This window comes from Macrotis lagotis, chromosome X, assembly GCF_037893015.1.
Source record: "Macrotis lagotis isolate mMagLag1 chromosome X, bilby.v1.9.chrom.fasta, whole genome shotgun sequence".
Lineage (NCBI taxonomy): Eukaryota > Metazoa > Chordata > Mammalia > Peramelemorphia > Peramelidae > Macrotis > Macrotis lagotis.
In genome coordinates this window covers 608,977,903-608,998,373 of record NC_133666.1, presented here as the reverse complement: position 1 = coordinate 608,998,373, position 20,471 = coordinate 608,977,903, and the positions used below count along the sequence as shown (strand labels likewise).

General features: G+C 35.1%; 1 protein-coding gene across 2 annotated transcripts in view; it reads left to right on the top strand.

Moving 5' to 3' along the window:
• Positions 1 to 20,471, top strand: part of COL22A1 (collagen type XXII alpha 1 chain) — a 665,867-nt gene that overhangs the window by 174,900 nt on the left and 470,496 nt on the right. For both annotated transcript variants that reach the window (XM_074202703.1, XM_074202704.1), the window contains exons 5-6: positions 6,644 to 6,767; positions 16,279 to 16,554. In XM_074202703.1, the coding sequence (XP_074058804.1) occupies positions 6,644 to 6,767; positions 16,279 to 16,554 (400 nt within the window). The remainder of the gene's footprint in view (positions 1 to 6,643; positions 6,768 to 16,278; positions 16,555 to 20,471) is intronic.

The following is a 20,471-nucleotide window of genomic DNA, read 5'->3' as shown; positions in this document are numbered from 1 at the left end:
CTTCAGGCTTCTCTTGTCTGTACTAAAATGATCATATGGTTTGATTTCCAGCTTCTTCAACATCCAGGTTGTAGTCCTATGCATGTTCTTCACTTCAGTTCAGTTTATTTCAAGAAATATGTAAAGCTCAACACTTAAAGATACAAAAATAGGTACAATATTTACTCCATATGTAATGGAATAAAGTACAAATTATTGAACTATCCTCATATATAGGAGAGTGAAAGAAGTGCTAAGAGAAATCCAAAGTAGTAAGAGAATTTGAGGAGGGACAGTTAGTTCATCCTATGCTGGTAATGTTAACAGAATTTAAGTTTAGATTCTTTACCTTTGTTGTCAGCAATTGTTGTGTGGTTTTTGGTCATGTACTCTTCATTTGGGTTTTTATTGGGAAAGATACCATAGTAGTTTGCTATTTCATTCTCCAGTTCATTTTACAGATGAGCTAAGACAAATGGTTAAGTGTCTTGCTCAGAGTTACACAGCTAGGGAGTGTCTTAGGCTGGATTTGAACTCAGGAAGATAAGTTTTTGTGACTCTAGACCTGGCATTCTATCCACTATGCCATCTCACTGCCTGTATCATCAGGACCTGCTAAGAATAGATAGAATTTATATAGCACTTGAAGGGCTGCAAAGCACTTCTAAAATGTTTTCTTATTTTTTCCTTCTTTCAAACTTGGGAGCTAAGTGCTATTGTTTTTCTCATCATTACAAATGGAAAAACTGAAGCTGTTAATGATTTACCCAGGATCACAAAACTAATAGCCCTAAGGTAGATTTGAATTCAAGTCTTTCTGAATCCAAATCCATTCATCTATCTATTGTGCTGTTTATTTGTCTCTAGCAAAACTCCATATACATAATAGGTGCTTAATAAATATTTATTGATTTGTTGGGAATAGGGGGTAGTAGAAGATTTCATGCATTATAGGATCATTTAGATTTAGAGATAGGAGGAAACTCAGAGACCACTGAGTTCAGTCATTTTTTGTTTTCTTTTTTTTCACAGATGAGGAAATTGAATCTAGAAAGGATAAGTAACTCAGTCAAGTTCTCACTAGCAAATGTCAGAGGCTAGATTTGAACTCAGGTCCTTGTGAATGTCAGATTCAGTGTATTTTCAACAGTATCAGGCTGCTAGGGAAGTGGAAGATGAGTTTGATCTTAAAGAGAAAAAGCCATCAATAGAGTGGTAAAGAGAAGAGTCCATTATGCAAATGGAGTACGACATGGGACCATGCAGAAGTAGGGGGTATCAGGTTGAGAATGGAGAATAGTCCATTTTTATTACATTTTTGGGTATTTTTTTTGCAGGGGGAGGTAGATAGAGAGGTAAATTGCAGCCATTGTTGATATCTTTGGCAGAACCTGAAATTTGTAGCTTTTATTTTTTAATTGCCAATGGGGAATCATTGAAGGTTTTGAGAACCAGGTCATCCTGCAGATTTATGTTCACATTATACTGAAAGTTGATTTTTCTCTTGTGCTACACCTCCTCACTTCTATCATGAGTCTGCCCCATGGGGTAAACTGTCTCAGTCCTACACCTTTAAAGTTTTACCCTTCATTCAAAGCAGAACTCAGTTGAAACCTCCTCCTTGAAGCCTTTCCTTGTCAAACCATGTATTCCTCAGGACTCACCCCACTCTATTCAGATCTCTCTTTTATCATACTCTAATTTGCATTATACCTCTCTGTCTGTTTTTCTCATCCTTCTACTAGATTCTAAACTTCTTAATGGAAAGGATTTTTTTCATTTTTGTCTTTGCATTTATCCTCTTAAAAGAAACTTGAAGAAGTTTTCAAGTTATCATATGTTTAAGGTACTGTTTTGGACTCAATACTTAAGAAAGCTTTATGAAATTGAATTGAATTTGGAGGTAGTTTTTAAACTTTATGCCATTTCTTTCTATCTAAAATTGACTTGATCAGAATTTGAAGTGTTTCTCTTTCAAGTCTTAGTTGAATTCAATTTAATGCAATAAAACCCATGTTTGCACCAGTGTCCATCAGATCCAGGCATTTTTCTCTGGCTGTTATCTAACTATGAAATGTTCTTCCTTCTCCACTCTGTCTATTAAATTCCCTGATTTCCTTTAAGTTCCAACTTAATATCATCTGCAAGAAGCCTATCCCTATTCCACTAGTGCTGTTACCTTGTTATTTCTTGTTTATACTGTTTATGACTTGAGGTATATCTAAATATCTATATCTGTCTGTCTATCACCTATCTGTCTGTCTGTCTATCTATCTATCTATCTATCTATCTGTCTATCTATCGGTCTGACTGACTGTCTGTTGGTCTGTTTGTTTGTTTTCATGCTTTCTTCCCAACTGGATGTTAAGCTCCTAAAGGAAAGAAACTCTTTTGTCACTTCGTGTATCTCCAATGCTTAGCAAAGTGCTATTTTTAAGCATAGTATATGCTTAAAAATGCTGATTGATTGATTAACTGTGTTGATGTGTATTTCTTCTATAGCCTATTCAACATTTATCACTTTTGGGGATCATCTTTGCCAATTTGATAGAATACAGACTCAAAAATCATGTAAGAATCTCAAGAGCAATAATTAAAAAATACGCAGATAAAGGGAGCTAGAAGTTCCAAATTTTAAGATAACATTTCAGGTAGTGATTATTTTTTAATTTTTATTTTTTTAATTATATGCAAAGATAGTTTTCAACATTCATAATTTTGTAAGCTCTCGAGTTCTACTTATTTCTACTCCTCTTGCTTTCTTCCCTCTTCCTCATGACAATGAGTGATTTGTTTTAGGATATTCATGTACAAGCATGTTTAACATATTTACATATTATTTATGTTATGGAAGAATAATCAGAACTAAATGGAGAAAACCATGAGGAAAAAAAACATAAGACAAATATTAAAAAGTGAAAATAGCATGCTCTGGTCTTTATAAAGACTTGACAATTTTTTCCTCTGGATGTGGATGACATTTTCCATCACAAGTCTTTTAGAATTGTCCATAATCACAGAACTACAGAGAGGAACTAAGTCTATCATAATTGGTCATCATACAATGTTGCTGTTAATATGTCCACTGTTCTCCAAATTCTGCTCACTTCATTCAGCATCAGTTCATGCAAGTCTTTTCCAGTTTTTTTTTAAGTCCATCTGCTCATGATTTCTTATATAATGGTCCTCTAAGATATTCATGTACCATAAATTGTTTAGCTATTCCCCAGTTGATGGGCATCCCCTCATTTTTTAATTCTATGTGAGGCAGTAATTATTTTTTGGTTTATTTATTTATTTTGTATTATTACAATAATCTTGTTGTGAGAGCAAACATAAACCCCCTCTCCCCTTAGTGAGAAAGAAAAAAAATGTACTTTAGTCTGTGTTCAGATTCCAATGGTTGCTCTAGGATGAGTTGCCTTCTTTATGATAAGTTCAACAAAGCAGTTGCTTCAATATTTTCCTCACAGTTGCTATTACTATCTGATTTCCCTCCACTCTATTCCTTCCCACACTCATTTATTGTATTCTCTCTCTCCTTTCACCCTGTCCCTGTTCAAAAGTGTGTTTTATCTGAGTACCCTTTCCCACTATTCTTCCATCTCTTCTATCACATATCCCGCCCCCATTTCCCCTTATTCCATCCATTTCTTCTCATTTTTTCCTCTAGGGTAAGATAGATTTCTATACCCTATTAAGTATGTAGGTTGTTTTGTTCTTTTAACCATTTCTGATGAGAATGAAGGCTCACTCATTCCCACTTGACTTCCCCCATTCCACTCCATGAAAAAGATTTGTCTTGACTCTTATGTGAAATACCTTAGTCTCTTCTTCTTCTTCTCCTATCCTCTTCCTCCTAGTACTTTCCTTTATCACCCATTGACTCCATCTTTTTACTATATTCAATTCCTTCCTGTGCCTTGTCTATATATGCTCCTTATAACTGGTCTTACAAATGAGAAAATTCATATGAGTTATCGTATCTTCTTCCCATGCAGGAATACTAACAATTCAACAACATTAAGTTCCTCATAGTTAGTCCTTCTCATCAGCCCTCTCTATGGTTCACTGGAATCCTGTACTTGGAGAACAAGTTTTCTTTTCAGTTCTGGTTGTTTCAATAGAAAGATTGAAAGTCCCATGTTTCATTGAAAGTCCATCTCTTCCCCTGAAAGACTGTGTTCAGTTTTTCTGGGTAGTTGATTCTCAGTTGCGAACCAAGATATTTTGTTTTCTGGAATATCATATTCTAAGCCCTATGAGCCCTTAGTGTAGATACTTATGGATCCTGTGTAATCCTCACTGTAGAGTCATGGTAGTTGAATTGTTTGTTTCTGGCAGCTTTTATTATTTTCACTTTGACTTGGGAGTTTTGGAATTTGACTTTAATATTGCTGGAAGTTTTTCTTTTGGGATCTCTTTCAGGAGATGATAGGTGAATTCCCTCAATTTCCATTTTTATCCTCTGCTTCTAGGATTTCAGGGCAATTTTACTGTATTATTTCTTGAAAAATGAACTCTAAGCTCTTTTCCTGGCCATGACTTTCAGGTAGTCCAACAATTTTTAAATTATCACTCTTGGATCTCTTTTAAAAGTCAGTTGTTTTTCCAATGGGAAATTACATATTTTCTTCTAATTTTTGCTTTTTGTTTTTGATATAGTTTTATTTCTTACTGAGTTCTCACAAAGTCATCATATTCCTTTAGTTCCATTCTGCATTTGAAGGAGTTATTTTCTTCAGAGAACTTTTTTATCTCCTTTTCCAGCTGGCCAATTCTGCTTTTTAAGGCATTCTTCTCATTTGCCTTTTGTGTTGTTTTTTCCATTTGGCCTAAACTGGTTTTTCAATTATTTTTGTATTTCTTTCACCAAACTGGTGATATGGTTTTCATGATTTATCTGTGTTGTTCTCATTGTTCTCATTTCTCCTCCCCCTTAATTCCTTTTCAAAGTCTTTTTTGAGCTCATCCATAGCCTGAGCCCATTTTCTATTTCTCTTGAATGTTTGGGGTACAGAAGCTTTAATTTTGTCATTTTCTGAATTTTCCATTGGACCACAGTAATTTCTGTGGTCATATTTTTCTTTTTCATTTGTTATCTATCACTGTCTATCACTGATTTACCACACTTGTAAGGTTTTGGGGGTTTTAGGAAACCCCACAGGTACCTTAATTCCTCCAAGACCTTATGAGAGGCTGTGATTGTTCTCTTTCCTGTACTTTATTATGTGGATGACCACAGGCCCTCCCTTCTGCCCGGGAGCTATGAGGAGAATCCCTGCTCAGCTATGGGTTGGAGCCCAAACTGCAACCTGGATTTGGGTGTGGGAAAACAGCTGAATCCTGCCCCAGGGAGAGAAGAGAGACCTCTACAGTCTTCTCCTACCTCCTTACAGTCTGTAACCTGTGCTCTGGAGGTGCAGACTGGCTTTACCACAGGGCTGCTCTGAGGCTAGTGTCCACTCCACACTCACTCTGGTGTGGCAGAGTTCTCTCACCACTCCTTCAAGCTGTTCCCCATGATCCCTTGGCCAGGAGGTCTAGAAACTGCTCCTTCTAGCATGGACCCAGGTTCTCCCAGGGATCTTAGGTACCAGGCCTGGCTGTGCTCATAGCAACTTTTTCCAAACCACAGTCCAGTGAAACAGACCTTTCCTGTGGAACTTCTAACTTGTCTTGGACTAGGAAATTATATCACTCAGTCTTTCTGTGGGTTCTGAATGATCAGTTTATCTCTATTTGAGACTTTTGGCTAGAATCATAATTTGATGGCTTTTAGAGTTTTTTGGAGAACAAGTTTCTGGGTATTCCTGCCTTCACACTGCCATCTTGCCTCCCCAGGCATTAATTCAAAGGAAATTGGATTAGATAAAAAGAAAGACTAGCTATGTAATTTAGAAAACCAAATACATTTTATAATCTATTGATTTAAACCCCCAAATGCTAACTACAGGTATAATGACCCACTATAACTATTGGGAAAGCTACAACTTTATACAAAAATAAATTTCAATTTGTTCTATTATTTTAATGTAAGAGGCAAAATCATATTCAATTTGAGAAACTTGGATAAAATATAAGTATAATAGACAATATCATGTTCAAACAAAGGACAAGACACCATTACAAAAGATAAAAATGGGTAACTTTTATCAGTTAAAATTTGAAAACTTTTGCCCAAACAAATAAAACTAAAATTAAAAAGAAAAAAATAGGAAAAACTATTTGCAACAAGTTTCTCTGATAAGAGTATCATTTGCAAGATCTATCAGAAACTGCTTCAAATTTATAAGAATATAAGCCAATTCCCAATTGATACATGAACAGCATTTCTCAAGGGAAGAAATACAGGGTACTCTTAGCTATATGATAAGTTTTTCCAAATAACTCATAATAGAAGAAATGCAAATTAAGAAATTCTGAGATTCCATCTAAAATATGCTATTAAGAATTGAATGCCATAATCTAGATATAGTCATATTAGGAAAGAATATAGGGAAATTATAAATTTTCTTCTTCCATATACCTAGCCTAACCTAAAGTTAAAAATATAATAAATTTTCTAGAAGTCATATCATATTATGAATTTATCTTGAATGCATAGTTAAATTAATAGTTCTTGCAACTTTTTTTCATGTTTGCCATTTTTATTTCCCTTTAGAGATGTATTTCCCCAAGGTCTACCTGATGAATATGCCTTTGTCACTACCTTCCGCTTCAGGAAAACTTCACGAAGAGAAGATTGGTATATCTGGCAAGTTATAGACAAATATGGAATTCCACAGGTATGTCATCATCCCTCAATCAATTGACTAATCTTCCTATGCTTTTAGAATCACTAGTTTCCATCTTGCTTTTAATACATAAAAACTCTGCTTCCAAAAGTTCCAATCATTCAGATATAAGACTGAATCAGATTACTTGATATTATTTAGCTGGATTTGATTGCTATAACTTTGAGGTCAGCTTCTTGACTTGAGGTAGGGAAAGGCCAATGTAGGAAAAAAGAGAGAGCTTTGGATAAGTGGCTGACTAAATGCTGGAAGTTTTCATTTTTTTAAAATTTATTTAAGGTAATGGGATTAGGTGAGTTGCTCAAGGTCATACAGCTAGGCAATTATTAAGTGCATGAGGTCAGAATTGAACTCTGGTCCCCCTGACTCCAGGGTTCTTACTCTGGCCACTGTGCCACCTAGTGTCCCTTTAGATTCTGTAATTTTTTACCTATGATTTATTAATCTCATCTTCTAAAAGGAAGTCTTTCTCAATCCTTCTTGATTTTATTTCCTATTGATCCAATATATAAAATATGTTTGTACATTTTTGCCTGTTGCCTTCCTCATTGGATTGTGAACTTGCTGAGGGAAGAGACTATCTTTTGCTTCTTTTTCTATCACCAGAGTTTTACACAATGCATATAATATCAACTATATAGCATAACACTAGCATATGGTAAGTGCTGATTGATTAACTAATATATAGCTTTTAGCTAAATATGCAGAAGTTTTCTAGTGTGATAAAAGAGGAGGACCCTAATGACCATGAACTATTTATTAAAGTGACGAGTGTTTAAGCATTATGTTGAGGAAAGAAAAAATATTACAAAACTAAGGAAAATTGACACTGTTTCTACTGAGACAGCTGTACTAATTGAAAGACAGAATCAGAGAAACCTCATCTAGGTTAAAATGGTGCCAGAAATGATGATTGGAATTTATGTGCCTGCCATGTGAGTTTATGGTTATTGCAGATTGGACTTCAAAAGAAAGGCATTTTTTTAGTAGATCAATGGTACCATTAATACAGAGTTCACAAAGTGGGACTTCCTATCTCAATATAGATTAGTACCTTCTCTTCAATCTGCAACATGAAGTAACATGCTTTGGGTCACTCAACTAGCATCTGTTAGAGAGAAAGATTAAATCAGTTGGGATATCATACTACTTCCATAAAAAGGGATGCTTTCTCAAATGGAGACTTTATTTGAGATAAACTGATAATCATTGTGCTTCTGCTCTATACTTCTGATCAATCTGTGTTGTCTTCCTCCTAACTTTGACCACTGACCACTGTTATTCACTCCATTTAATTCTTCTTCCTAACTCTTTGGATTTTTTGCCCTGATGAGTTTTTTATCTTAATTTTGAAGTTTGGACAGGCACATTCCTTAGTATTTACTATTTTAGTTCTGTTAATTACCTCTATTCATTCTAAGAGTCATTTTAAACGACTGGAATGGAATTTAGGCAAGTTCCTTGTGTCAGATGTTGACCTTCTCTAAGTGAGGGGTTGGGAGCAAGGGAAGAAAACCTATTGAAACTCAGATATAACAAAATTTTTAAAAGGAAAAAAATACTTTTTGCAACTATTAACTTCAAATATATCTAAGATGTATAATTTATGTTATCATTTCTTTTACTATGACAGATCCTAATCCCTCCTGTTAAAAAGTTAGTAGCTGGCTTTTGAAAATTGTTGTTGCCAAATTTATAACACTGCAGACCACCTGATGGTGAGAAGCTCCAAATTATCTGTTCCTCAGAAAAAGCCAGAAAGAATAATATATATATATATAGCTAACCTGAGTACTATCACTGACTCTTTCCACTTTTAGAATATGATTGTACTCTTAAATCCATGAGGTTTTAGGACTTCATATATAGATAAGGCATTTGTGCATGTAGTTAAAGGATATAAAGTTATCAAGGGGTATTAGTGGAGGTGACATATTAATGCCCCCCCATTATCATCTAGCCTATATTTCTCCATATTTTCCACAAGAGTATCATTTCTCCTGACTCCCTTTCCAGTAATTCTTTTCCATTCTTCTCCCTCCCTTTTGCTTCCTTTCCTCTCTTTCTCCTTATAACTCTCTATCTCTCCTTGATTGCAGGTGTAAAAGATACTCGTTGATAATAATATAATAATGATAATATTATTGTATTTATATAGTATGTTAATATTTTCAAATTGCTTTAAGAATATTATCTTGATAGAGTCTAACACAAACTCTAATTGTAAATGCTGTAATTGTTTCTATTATACAGATGAGGAAACAGAGGCAGGTTGAGGTGAAGTGAGTAGTTAGTGTCTGAGGCCAGATTTGAACGTGAATTTTTCTGATTCCAAGTCCAACTCTTTATATGATGTGTGATCAGTGCTGATTTTAATCTGATCCATTTCTCACCTGACAGGTTCACCCCTCTAGATAGTCTTGGGGGTCTTCACAACTTCCTGGATTAATAACATACTTAGTATAGATGGACTCTGTACCTCAAGATTCCTGAGCTTAAGAGATTTACCAGCTTTGGCCTTCCTAAAAGAAGCAATATAGGCATGCAACATTATTCCAGACTCCAGAATTATTTCCATAATAGAAAATGGAATAGAATAACTTTGCCCCAGAGTGTTTTGAGTTAGTTATTTCTCCCTCTCTCAAATATCGTTCTATCTTTATTTCATCTATTTCTTCATCCTGGCTTTTAATTTTCAACTGCTATTTTCTCGCTACCTTCTAAAATATTTTTTGGCTTTCCACTTTGATGGGTTGCAGAAGGTGATTTTCAGTTCCCATCTAAGTGGGCAATGTGAAACTTGGTAATTACAGTCATTGCAGAAACCAATTGATGTGTGATCAAAGATCTCATTCTCTGGCAAATTGTTACTCCCTTCCTCACAGAGTTAATGAGCCAACCATGTGTCAGTCAGTCATCTGCCTTTGTCTTTACCTGGAAAATGAGCTTTTGGAAGGTAGATGCCAAATTCTTCTATGACCCACCATGTTTCCCTTTGGGAAGTATTTAAAAAAGGATAAGGCTAAGATTTTCTCCAATTCTCTTCTCTTCATTGGCCAAATAGAAAAAAGAACATTTAGGACACCTGGGTTCTCTTGGTTCTTAGAATTACCCTGTTTTAGAAAGGACGTTAATCTTTGAGGTAGAAATCCTGGATTCAAACCTTAGCACTAACACTTGATTTCTGATGGACAGCAGGAAATCACTTATCTCTCAGAACTTCTGCTGCCTTATCTGTAAGAATGAAAATAATAATGTATGCACTTGCAGATAATATAATGTACACATTTATTTATAAGGTTATTATGAGGAAAGTTTTAGTAAACACTAAAGTATGAAATGCAGATTAGAGCTCAAAGGGACCTCAAAATATCTGGATGAAAACCTTATCCTTATTTTGCATACCTGAGACTTGAAAAAATTTCTAGAATTACAAAGGTCAATATTGTGGCTATGGATTCCACCACTAGTCTCTTGTGTTGCTCTTTTCACTATAGCATTCTGGTTTTTGCCCTCTGTTTTATACTTTCTGATAGTAATTCTTTCACTCTGAATCAAGATATTTTCTCTCTTTTTAAGTTTCAATTTTCTTATCAGTATCATGCAAGGTTTAGAATACACGATCTCTAGGTTCCCTTCCACTGCTAATATTCTATGTGCCATTTTTTTCTCTTATCATCTTTTCCCTTTTTTTCTCTTTTCATCCCTCTATTCTCTTCCCTTCTCTTCTAAATTGTCCCTTTCCACTCATTTCCAAACTTTGTTGACAACTGTATAACCATCTCACCTACAATCTCCCCAGTGCATAAATACTATTTCCTTTTCCACTTCAGAGAAAGAAATTAAGTGACATGGTCAAGGTCACATAGTTATTATCTACTAAAAGATAATATCAATCCATCCCTTTGTGATCTCAAAAGTTTATTGCAACTTTTCAGACTAAAGTTTTACTCTTAACCATCACTCTCTTGGGGGTGGGGTGATGTTTCCTTCATTAGACAATAAACTCTTGAAAGACAGAATTCTTTTTCAATGATAATACTTTTACCAGTGATGTCCTGTGGCAAAGTGATCTGAAACACTGAGCATCAAACAGAGGGTACTGAAGAGGAGAATGATGAGGTGAACAGATTGTATCATATGAGGAATTCTATATGAAAATGATAAAAGCCCTCATTAAGTCATTTTATGATAAGAGAAAATGAGTTAGGTCATATGGTGGGAGTGAGAGAAGACTATTAGACTAATAGAACGATCCATTGTTAACTTTAAGATTTCAAGAAAATGTCAAAAATTATGCTCCAGAATGTTGGGTAGGTCCTGAAATGTGATCTATGTAGAAGTCACAGTCAGGAGTTGTACAGAATGAGCAAAAATGGACAGGATTCAAGTTGCAATATTGGTTGGAACTCCCAAATTAGAAATGATTAAATGACTGTATGGCAACAATTCTGAGGTTCCTAAAGGGAATGATCCCCTGTGAAGAATTTATTGTGATGTAGTCATAGAAAAGCAATAGAATTATCAATATGAGACCTATGTTTTAATCCCAGTTCTACCATTTCCTGTTTGGGCAAGTCACTTTACCCTTTGAATTTCAGTTTTTTCAAGTGTAAAATAGGAGATAAAGATCAAATATGTGTGGTTCCTAGATCACAAAATTGAAAAGGAAAATACTTTTATATAGAAATGTGAGAGTCATACTCAAAATAAAGAATCTTTCAGTGGGTCTTTCTTTATGACCCCCATTTAGGGTTTTCTTGGCAAAGGCACTAGAATGGCCTGTCATTTCCTTCTCCAACTCATTTTACTAATGAGGAACTAAGGCAAACAGGGTTAAATGACTTGCTCAGGGTCACACAGCTAATGAATGCCTTAGGCTAGATTTGAAGTTAAGAAAAGGAGTCCTCCTTACTCCAGACATGGCACTCTATCCACTTTGCTACCTAGCTGCATAAAATCTGGGTTCACTTTCTTTATCTGACACATCATGATTGTGGGACGTTAATATACTCATTTCACTTATTAATATTTTAGGACAATCTAATAGTATAAATTTCAAAGAAGCTGCCAGTCTAAATTTATAGGGGTTTCTATACCTGAAAATTTTCTAAACTTATGAAATTTTGGTTCTATCTTTCAGCAGTTATCTCCTTATTCTTATAAACTTGGCACAAGGGTAAGAGAAGGAAGGAAAGAAAAGAGAAGCAACAAAAGTGGATTTTGTGGGTGATGCCTTTAACTAACCACTTTAGCTATTGCATTCAGTTTTCTCACCTATGAAATGAAATTAATAATCCTGTTTCCAACTTTAGGATTGTTATGAAGCATATATTTTAAAATACTTGTGAAAGAGCTTTGTGCCTAAAGATAGCTAAAGAATTAGCTTCTCATATTAAGGACTTTATAGTGATTCAGACTCAATTGAAGATCTTTCTCAGTGGAAAAATTTTTGGAATTTTTGAAACCAAATGAGTGGGACAGTCTTTTGATCATTGGGGTGGAAATTGCAGGTAATCTAAGCTGTCTGCCATCTGTGACTGTTCTTTTAATTTGTGATACTCCTTACCTCCTCTTCATGAAACTCAATAATGCTACTTAGTCATTGCTTCTCTTTTCCCACGGTTTGAATGAACAACTGATCATTGGAACGTGTTTATAGCATTCCTTTATATGGAACTGATTTGATCTTTTTGCCCAAAACCAATACTGGTTCTTGGATCAGAAGTTTTACTCACCCTAAAGTTCAAATAAAATTTGTCATGTTAGGTATTAATCATTTGAAACAAAATTATATTATCATGAGAAAATGATCATTAAGCAGAGATAGCCATGAACTTTGAGTCAGAAGAGCAAGGTTCCAATCCTAGCTCATCATATGCTAAATTTATTTCCTATGCTGTATGCTAAATCTCAGCATACACATATGAAAAATTAAGGTGCCCATTTCTGGAGAGTTGATAGTGGGAGATATAATGAAGGGAGCTACCTGTCCAGTATGCCCCTCAAAAAATAGCAGAAATGTATAAAAAAGTAAAATGTAAATGAGACTAGAAATACCGAAGTGTCTATTTCATTGTATATAAACAAATTTAGAATAATACAAAGTATGATTAAAAAAGGATACTAATAATTGGGTATTAATCATGATTTTTGTTATTGTTATAAAGGAAGATAGATATTTTCTGAACTGTTGAATTAAAAAGCAAAATTTCTTTTCCTTCAGACCATGCTTCTTCAATTTTAAAATGAAAAAATGATGATAGGTGTTCTGAAGCCTGGGAGGACACTAGTCTAAAAGAAGTGGAGGATATATACTGGAGAGAATAAGATATGTTTGAAGATTATGGCAGCATTTGAATCCTAATTTGAAGACTTAGGCATCTGTAAGGAAATATGGAACTCTTTGAACCAGGAGTATGATTTGAACAAATTGGTGATTTAGGATCACACATCTTTTCAGTGTTGGGGAGAGACTGGATGTAGATAGATGAAGTAGTTGTCTGGCATGAGGTGTTAATGGTCTGAACTAGGGTTTTTGACATAGGAATGGCAGTAGGTGGAAAAATATTCAAGGAGAGTTTCAAAAGAAAAACCCCAACAGGTCTTGGTGATTGACTGATACAGAAGATGAAGCAGAATGGAAAATGATGATGCCAAGGTTTTGAGGGAAGTGAGAGGACAGCGAGTGAATTGACAGGGAAATTGAAAGGTCATTTGGGAAGAGAAGATGCTGAGTTCTATTTTGAAGGAACTGAATTTGAAGTATCCTTAAGGTTTCAGGCACTAATTCAGGAATAGATGAGAAAAAGAGTACATTATAAGTCTTGAGATGAAAATTGAGTTCATGAAACAGTAAAGACTTTAAATAAGACATATATTTTGACAGCCAATTAGAAATTTACATTATTTAACTATACAGATTTGTTACAAGGATTTTGTTCTTTTCTTACCTTTGTGTTGTAGTGACTTCTTTTTATTATCTCCAATCTATCTTGTTTATCTTTTTCAAGCATATCATACCATAATACTCCTTGAGAGGAGGAATGGTCTTTCATCTTTCTTTGCATGACTAGCAATTAACAAAAACAAAAATTTTTGAAACAGTAAGCAGTCAATAAAATTTGTTGGATATTTTGTGCCTTTCAAGATTATGGAGGAGAACAAAAATCAATACATGTTAACTGGGAAATAAGATTTAATTAAAAATTCATACCTCTGTTACCTACATAACTAGTTTGTTCAGTTTCCAATGAGATAGAGTTATTGTAAACACAAACTTTACAAACTTTAAAACTATTTGGATGTCACTGTCATTATATCTATTATTATTTTTTTGCAAGGCAATTGAGTTGAGTGACTTGCCCAAGGTCACACAGCTAGGTAAATATTGTCTGAGGCTGGAGTTGAACTCAGGTCCTCCTGATTCCAGGGTCAGTGCTCTGTCTACTGAACCACCTGCTTTCCCCTGTCATTACTATTATTATTCCAAAAATGGCATTGTCATGTGTATTTGAGGATATTTCATGTGTAGTGTCATATAAAACACACACACACACACACACACACACACACACATATATATATATATATATAGATATATAGATATATATACTTAAGTGAAGGAAATAGAGCAATGAACTGATAGGATATATATTTGTAATGTTTCTCCTGTGGTCATCATATTAAGGTTGTTTATCACAAAGAGTTGAGCTTTCCAGGCTGACATCAGTGATCTGGTTCCCCAAATTGTTCCTGGGAACAATAGAAGTTTAATGTCAGTCACTCCAAAGATAGTTTAACCAGCTTATCATCAAGGTGAATTGCAATGAAGAGAATTCGTGGCTTTTGTCCAGAGCTGGTTTAGCTATTTCTCCTCCCTGATAATTTCTGCTTTCTGGCTTTCTACCTAGTCTTAAAGTCTTAACTCTCCCTCTTCAGGAAACCTGGTGGGATATGCTTGGCCTCTTGCCACTCCCTTTCTTGCCATCTGGAATAATTCTTGAATCCCTCCCTTCTTTTATATCTCATTTACAGACTCTTCTTTCCGCTTCCTGTCTGATTCTTCCTTCATTCTTTTCTCCTGCTGCCAAAATGAGCTCAGTACTGAAACTCTACAGGGCTATCTAGTGATGGAGTCTAGCTTAAAGGTATAGGTCTAACTCCCACGGTCTATCTTGGTAACCACTGATAGCTCCTTAGGGAAGGATTGACTAGACACAAGATGAGTAGAAAATAAGAAGGAAGTCTAGTGATGACTGAAAATAAGAGAAATATAAGCCAGTGATATAGAAGTTTTGTTCTTATTCTTGTTACTGCTGCTGCAGCTTGTTGGTTTTTTTTGTTTGTTTGGGGGTTTGGGGTTTTTTTTTTTGTATGATTCTGTCTAGAGGAGAGACAATGTAGTACAATGAAAGAACACTGCTTAGCTTCAGCCTCATTTCTGCCTCTGAGTTGCTGTGACTAGTTTTTCAAGATGAGAGACAAAGAGAGAGAGAGAGAGAGAGAGAGAGAGAGAGAAGAAAAGAAAGGGTAGTAGAGAGGAGAGAAGCATTTATCTTTAATTTCTCTGGTACCTCAAATTCAATATATGCAATACAGAATTCATCTTTCTCCATGCCCCTCAAATTCCACCCATCTTTCTAACTTCTCTCTTTCTTTTTTAGGGTCCATTATCCTTCTGGTTATCAAGGTTCATCACCTTACAATCACCTTTGACTCTTTTCTGTTCCTAATCCCTAAATAATTAATTAGGTGCCAAGTTTTCTCAATTATAATGCCATAATATCTTTCACATCTGCCTTCTTCATTCTACACACATGATTACCCCCCACCCTAACCATATTTCAGTTATCATTTATCTGGACTAATGGCCTCCTAATTTTTAAAAATGTCTCCTCTCTAGTCCATACTTCACACAGATGACAAAAATGATTCTCTTAGAACAAGATCTGACCATATCTATTTCCTACTTAAGAAGCTTTTAGCGGTTTCCTCTTGCCAACAAAATAGAGCCTCCTCTATCTTAGATTTAAATCATTTTACTATCTACCTTCAGGTTACTTTACTAGTGTTAATATTAATCTCTGACATAAGCTCTATATTCCAACCCAATTGACCTTTGAATAAACATAATACATCTCATCTCCAGTCTCCATGTCTGAACTACCCTTATGAACTCTTCTTTTCAGAATACCCAGTTTCCTTCGATCTTTAGTTTGTGTCACATTTTATGTAGGGTCTTTCCTGATCCTCCACTTTCTTTTTTTTATTTTTTATTTAGGTATCTATATACCTTTATTTATTAGAATGTCAAATTTCCTGGGGACCAGGAACCTTTTGTTCTTTTGTTCTTTTTTGTTTTTGCTTCTGCATCCCAACCTCATAATATAATGCCAAGAATGTAACATAGGACTTAATAAATGTTGAATGAATGTTAAATGAATATAAATATCATCCTTAAAAGTCCTTTCTCATTCAAAAAATTTCTAATTTCTTTTAGGTCTCTATCCGGCTAGATGGGGAGAATAAAGCTGTGGAGTATAATGCTGTGGGAGTAATGGAGGATGCAGTCCGGGTGGTCTTCCGGGGTGTTCCAGTCAATGACTTGTTTGACCGAAACTGGCACAAGATTGCTCTCAGCATTCAAGCCAAGAATGTGTCCCTCTACATTGACTGCAAGCTGGTACAGACACTACCCATTGAGGAGAAAGAAAACATTGACATCCAGGGAAAGACCGTGATTGGCAAGCGCCTCTATGACAGCGTGCCCATTGATGTGAGTTTCCTTATTCCTAATGAATCCTCGGTGCAGCCAACTCTCATGGCCTTGGGCCTCCAGAAGATCTTTTTCTGGGTTTAATAGGCTCATAAATTCTCTGAATCCATAAACATGGTCACATAAATGAGAAAGAATGTGAATAGCATCCTACTGCCAATGCAATATAATATTGTGGAGGGTAAGACAAACAAACAAAAAAACCTATATGTGGAATTCAAATCCTGATTCTCTAATTACTTTGTTATTTCTGTTATTTAATATTTTTATTAATGAAGTAGAAAAAGACATACATAGAATCAGAATCAAATTTGTGTATGACAAAACATGGCATGCTGAACAATAGGATGCAAAAAATATATACAGGCTACCCTAATGGGTATTATAGGAAACTGAAATGCAGTAGTAGTTCAAATATAAATTATGTTTGCGTTCAAAAATCTACTTCATAGTTTTTTTTTTGTTTTTTGTTTAGGTTTTTGCAAGGCAAATGGGGTTAAGTGGCTTGCCCAGGGCCACACAGCTAGGTAATTATTAAATGTCTGAGGTCAGATTTGAACTCAGGGACTCCTGACTCCAGGGCCAGTGCTCTATCCACCTAGCTGCCACCACTTCATAGTTTAAGAAACAGAATACAAAGTTGAACATCAATTAATCTGGGGAAAAAAAACTAGGTTTATTACAACCTCCACATAAGTCTAAAGACTCATAGTCAAAAAAATAAACTAGTATAATATTGTGCTATACTAAAAGTCATACATTTCAATAATAAAGAGATAGCCATGTTATTCATGATCCTGAGCAGATCAGTCTCGAGTATTGTATTTGGTTCTAGGTGTAACAGTTCAACCTGGACATTGATGCATTCCCAGAGGAAGGCAGTCAAGATAATAGAGGTCCTCTCTCTCCTGCTTTTTGAGCATTATGTGAAGGAGCTGGGGATGGTTAACTGGACAGATGACTAATGAAGGTCAACATACCTCTGTTCAAGTTTGGAAGGCTAACAATGGAAGAGAGATTAGACTTATTCTATGACATCCCAGAAGACTGAATCAGGAGAAATTTGTAGAAATGCAAAGCAAATTTAGGCTTAATGTAAAGAAACATTGCCTGATGATTTGAAATGTTTGCAAGCAGATTGAGTTTTCTTGGTACATATTATCTTGATAGATATTTTCCTGGTTAGAAATTTCTAATTGCTTGCTGGATGATGAATTTCTCTTGAACTTTTAATGGAGTTTCCTTTTTAGGTATGGGATGAATGATATAGCTTCTGGAAGTAATTTCTATTCTTGAATTCTATAGAATAACCTGTGGATGATCATGGGTTATTCACTTTCCTTCTTAGGGCCTCAGTGCTCTCATCTGAAAAAAAGAAGATAATAAAAATTGAACAGCATATTTCACAAGATAACTAAAAGAACTTGTCAACTTTGAAGTCTAAGAATGTAATAAATTATTCATTATTATTATTAGTAGTAGTAGTAATGATATATATGAAGTGCCCACCATTGATAGTTCTCCAAGAAGGATCATACTTTAAGAAAACCAGTTATGCTTAAAGTCAAATTCACAACAATAATTTGGGGAGACCAAGAACAGTATCAATTACATAAAAATGTCTTCTATTTACAAAAACATTTGCTGATGAAATGAAAAATATTAAAAAAAGTGTTCTAAGGACACAAAATGAGCTTAAGCATAAGGATAATTAGGAATGTGAGATACTGCAGGGAGAGTTGGCTTTATGGATCAGTTGGAAATACTAGACCTTGCTGTATATGGAGAAATCCATAAGGCACAACGAAAGATGAAGGAAGAACAGCATTAGGATGATGATTAGAAATGATGTACAGGCAACATTATTTAAGGCAAGGGTAGCCATGCCAAAATCTGGTAATAATTCCATGCCTCGTTTTCCTTTCCAAATATCTCTTATCTACATTTCCCTCTATTCACAAGAACAACAATATTGTCACCTGCTGTTTCCCTTGTCAGAATACAAAGATTTAAAGGGGAAGAGGAGAGAAGATTAGGACGGAAAGAGAAGAGAGGGGTTGAGTTGAAAGGAGAGGCGAGGGAGAGGCAGATATTGGAGGAGAGGGAGAGCATAAGAAGAGGAGAGGAAAGAAAAGGAAGGGAGAAGAGAGGAAGAAAAATGGAGAGAAGAGAGGAAAGAGAGTAGGAGGGAGAGGTTAAGACAGAAGAGAAGTTGAGAATAGAGTAAAGAAGAATAAAAGGAGAGGGGGGAAAAGGAGAGAAAGGTACCTCAAAAGGCTTAAATGACTTTTGTGTTATTAAAATTCATCTATCACTTCCACTCTAGTCATATGCCATATCCTAAATAAAATTTCTTTCTGAATCAATGAATAAATCTATGTCAGTCTCTTAGATGCAGAAAATTAGAGTCAATATAATACTTTCCTCAGTTTTATTGGTTGTTTTGGTTTGTTAGCTTAGAACAGATCCGAGGAACTTCAAAATAATTGTTTTTTTGCAGAGACAAATCAATTTTGAATCAAGGAGAGGACTACCTTGTTAACAGCCAGAAAACTACCTTTTCAATCTATACTTGGAATTTTGTCAGATTTAAAGAACTATTGAAGATTATATTATTGGTAGATTGGTAGATTATTATTATTATTATTATTATTATTATTATTATTATTGTTTTTGTTGTTATTATATACTTACTGTGGCATGACAATAGGAAAATACTATATCGAGAATCAATGCATCTAATTTCAAATTCCAGTTCTGATATGCCTGGGTAACCTTGGGGGGAAGTCATAGTCTTTCTGGATCTCAGTTTCCTCATCCATAAAACAAATACGTTGGACCAGATGGCCTCCGGGGTCTTAGCTCTAGCTCTGTGATCCTATATTCTTTACAATCTCAAGACTCAATGATTATCTGATTTCCAAGGGTCCCTCCATCACTGAATTTTGCAATCTTGAATATAATGTATTGTAGCTCGATGACTTCAGTCAGTTATTTCTCACTGAACTTTAGCTTCTTCATTTGTCAAGTAAGGAGTTTGGACCAGTCAAACTCTGAATTTCCTTCTAGCATAATATTTTTGACCCAGGACCATTAAATTATTATTTAAAGGGAAGATGTTAGAATAAGACATTGCCCTAGCCCTGAGGAGGCTGATAGAAAAGAAGGAATGATTAGACATTCACAGTGATGATAAGAGTCTATTTCCTCTGGAGCACTGTCCTTCTTGTAGGAAGAATTCATTTTTGCAAGCCAGTTTTGCTTTGCCAACTGTCCCTGGCTCTATATACCATACCAGATATTAGCAGGAGTTCACTGTCACTTAACCAGTCTATTGCTCACCTTTCATTTAAAACAGAATCTGGTCACTCCAAAGCCTTCTTCTTCCCTCAGCAAACAAGGAACAGACCATGCTGATAAAGCATCATTATTCTTTTAGCTTACTTAGCTGCCTGTGAAGTGAGTAAAGGACATTTATAGCCCTTGAGGTATTATGTAAGTAATTTCCTCTGCTTGTCTTATAAGGAAGACATCTTGACCTTATTGCATTTACTTCAAAACTCTAACATGAAGGGATCTTGGATTTAGTCTTTGCAACTCTCTAGATTATACTTCATGCATTAAACAGGATGATAAATGAATTAAAGTTTTTATATGTTTTCTCAGGGAGGAAAGGAAAAGCACCAGGGAAAATTGTAAACACTCTATTTGAACTCAAACCTAAGCTTACATTTTACAAATGAAATGTGTTCACAGTATCACATGGATTAGGTATTTGGAAAGAACATGAATTTTTATCCATAAAAATGGATCATGAAAATTTGTAACCAAGATAATTCTTACATTAAGGAATGTTGGATTTAGAATCAGAAACCTAGGTGTCAATCTTCTCTCTGCTATTACCTTGTGTAACCTTA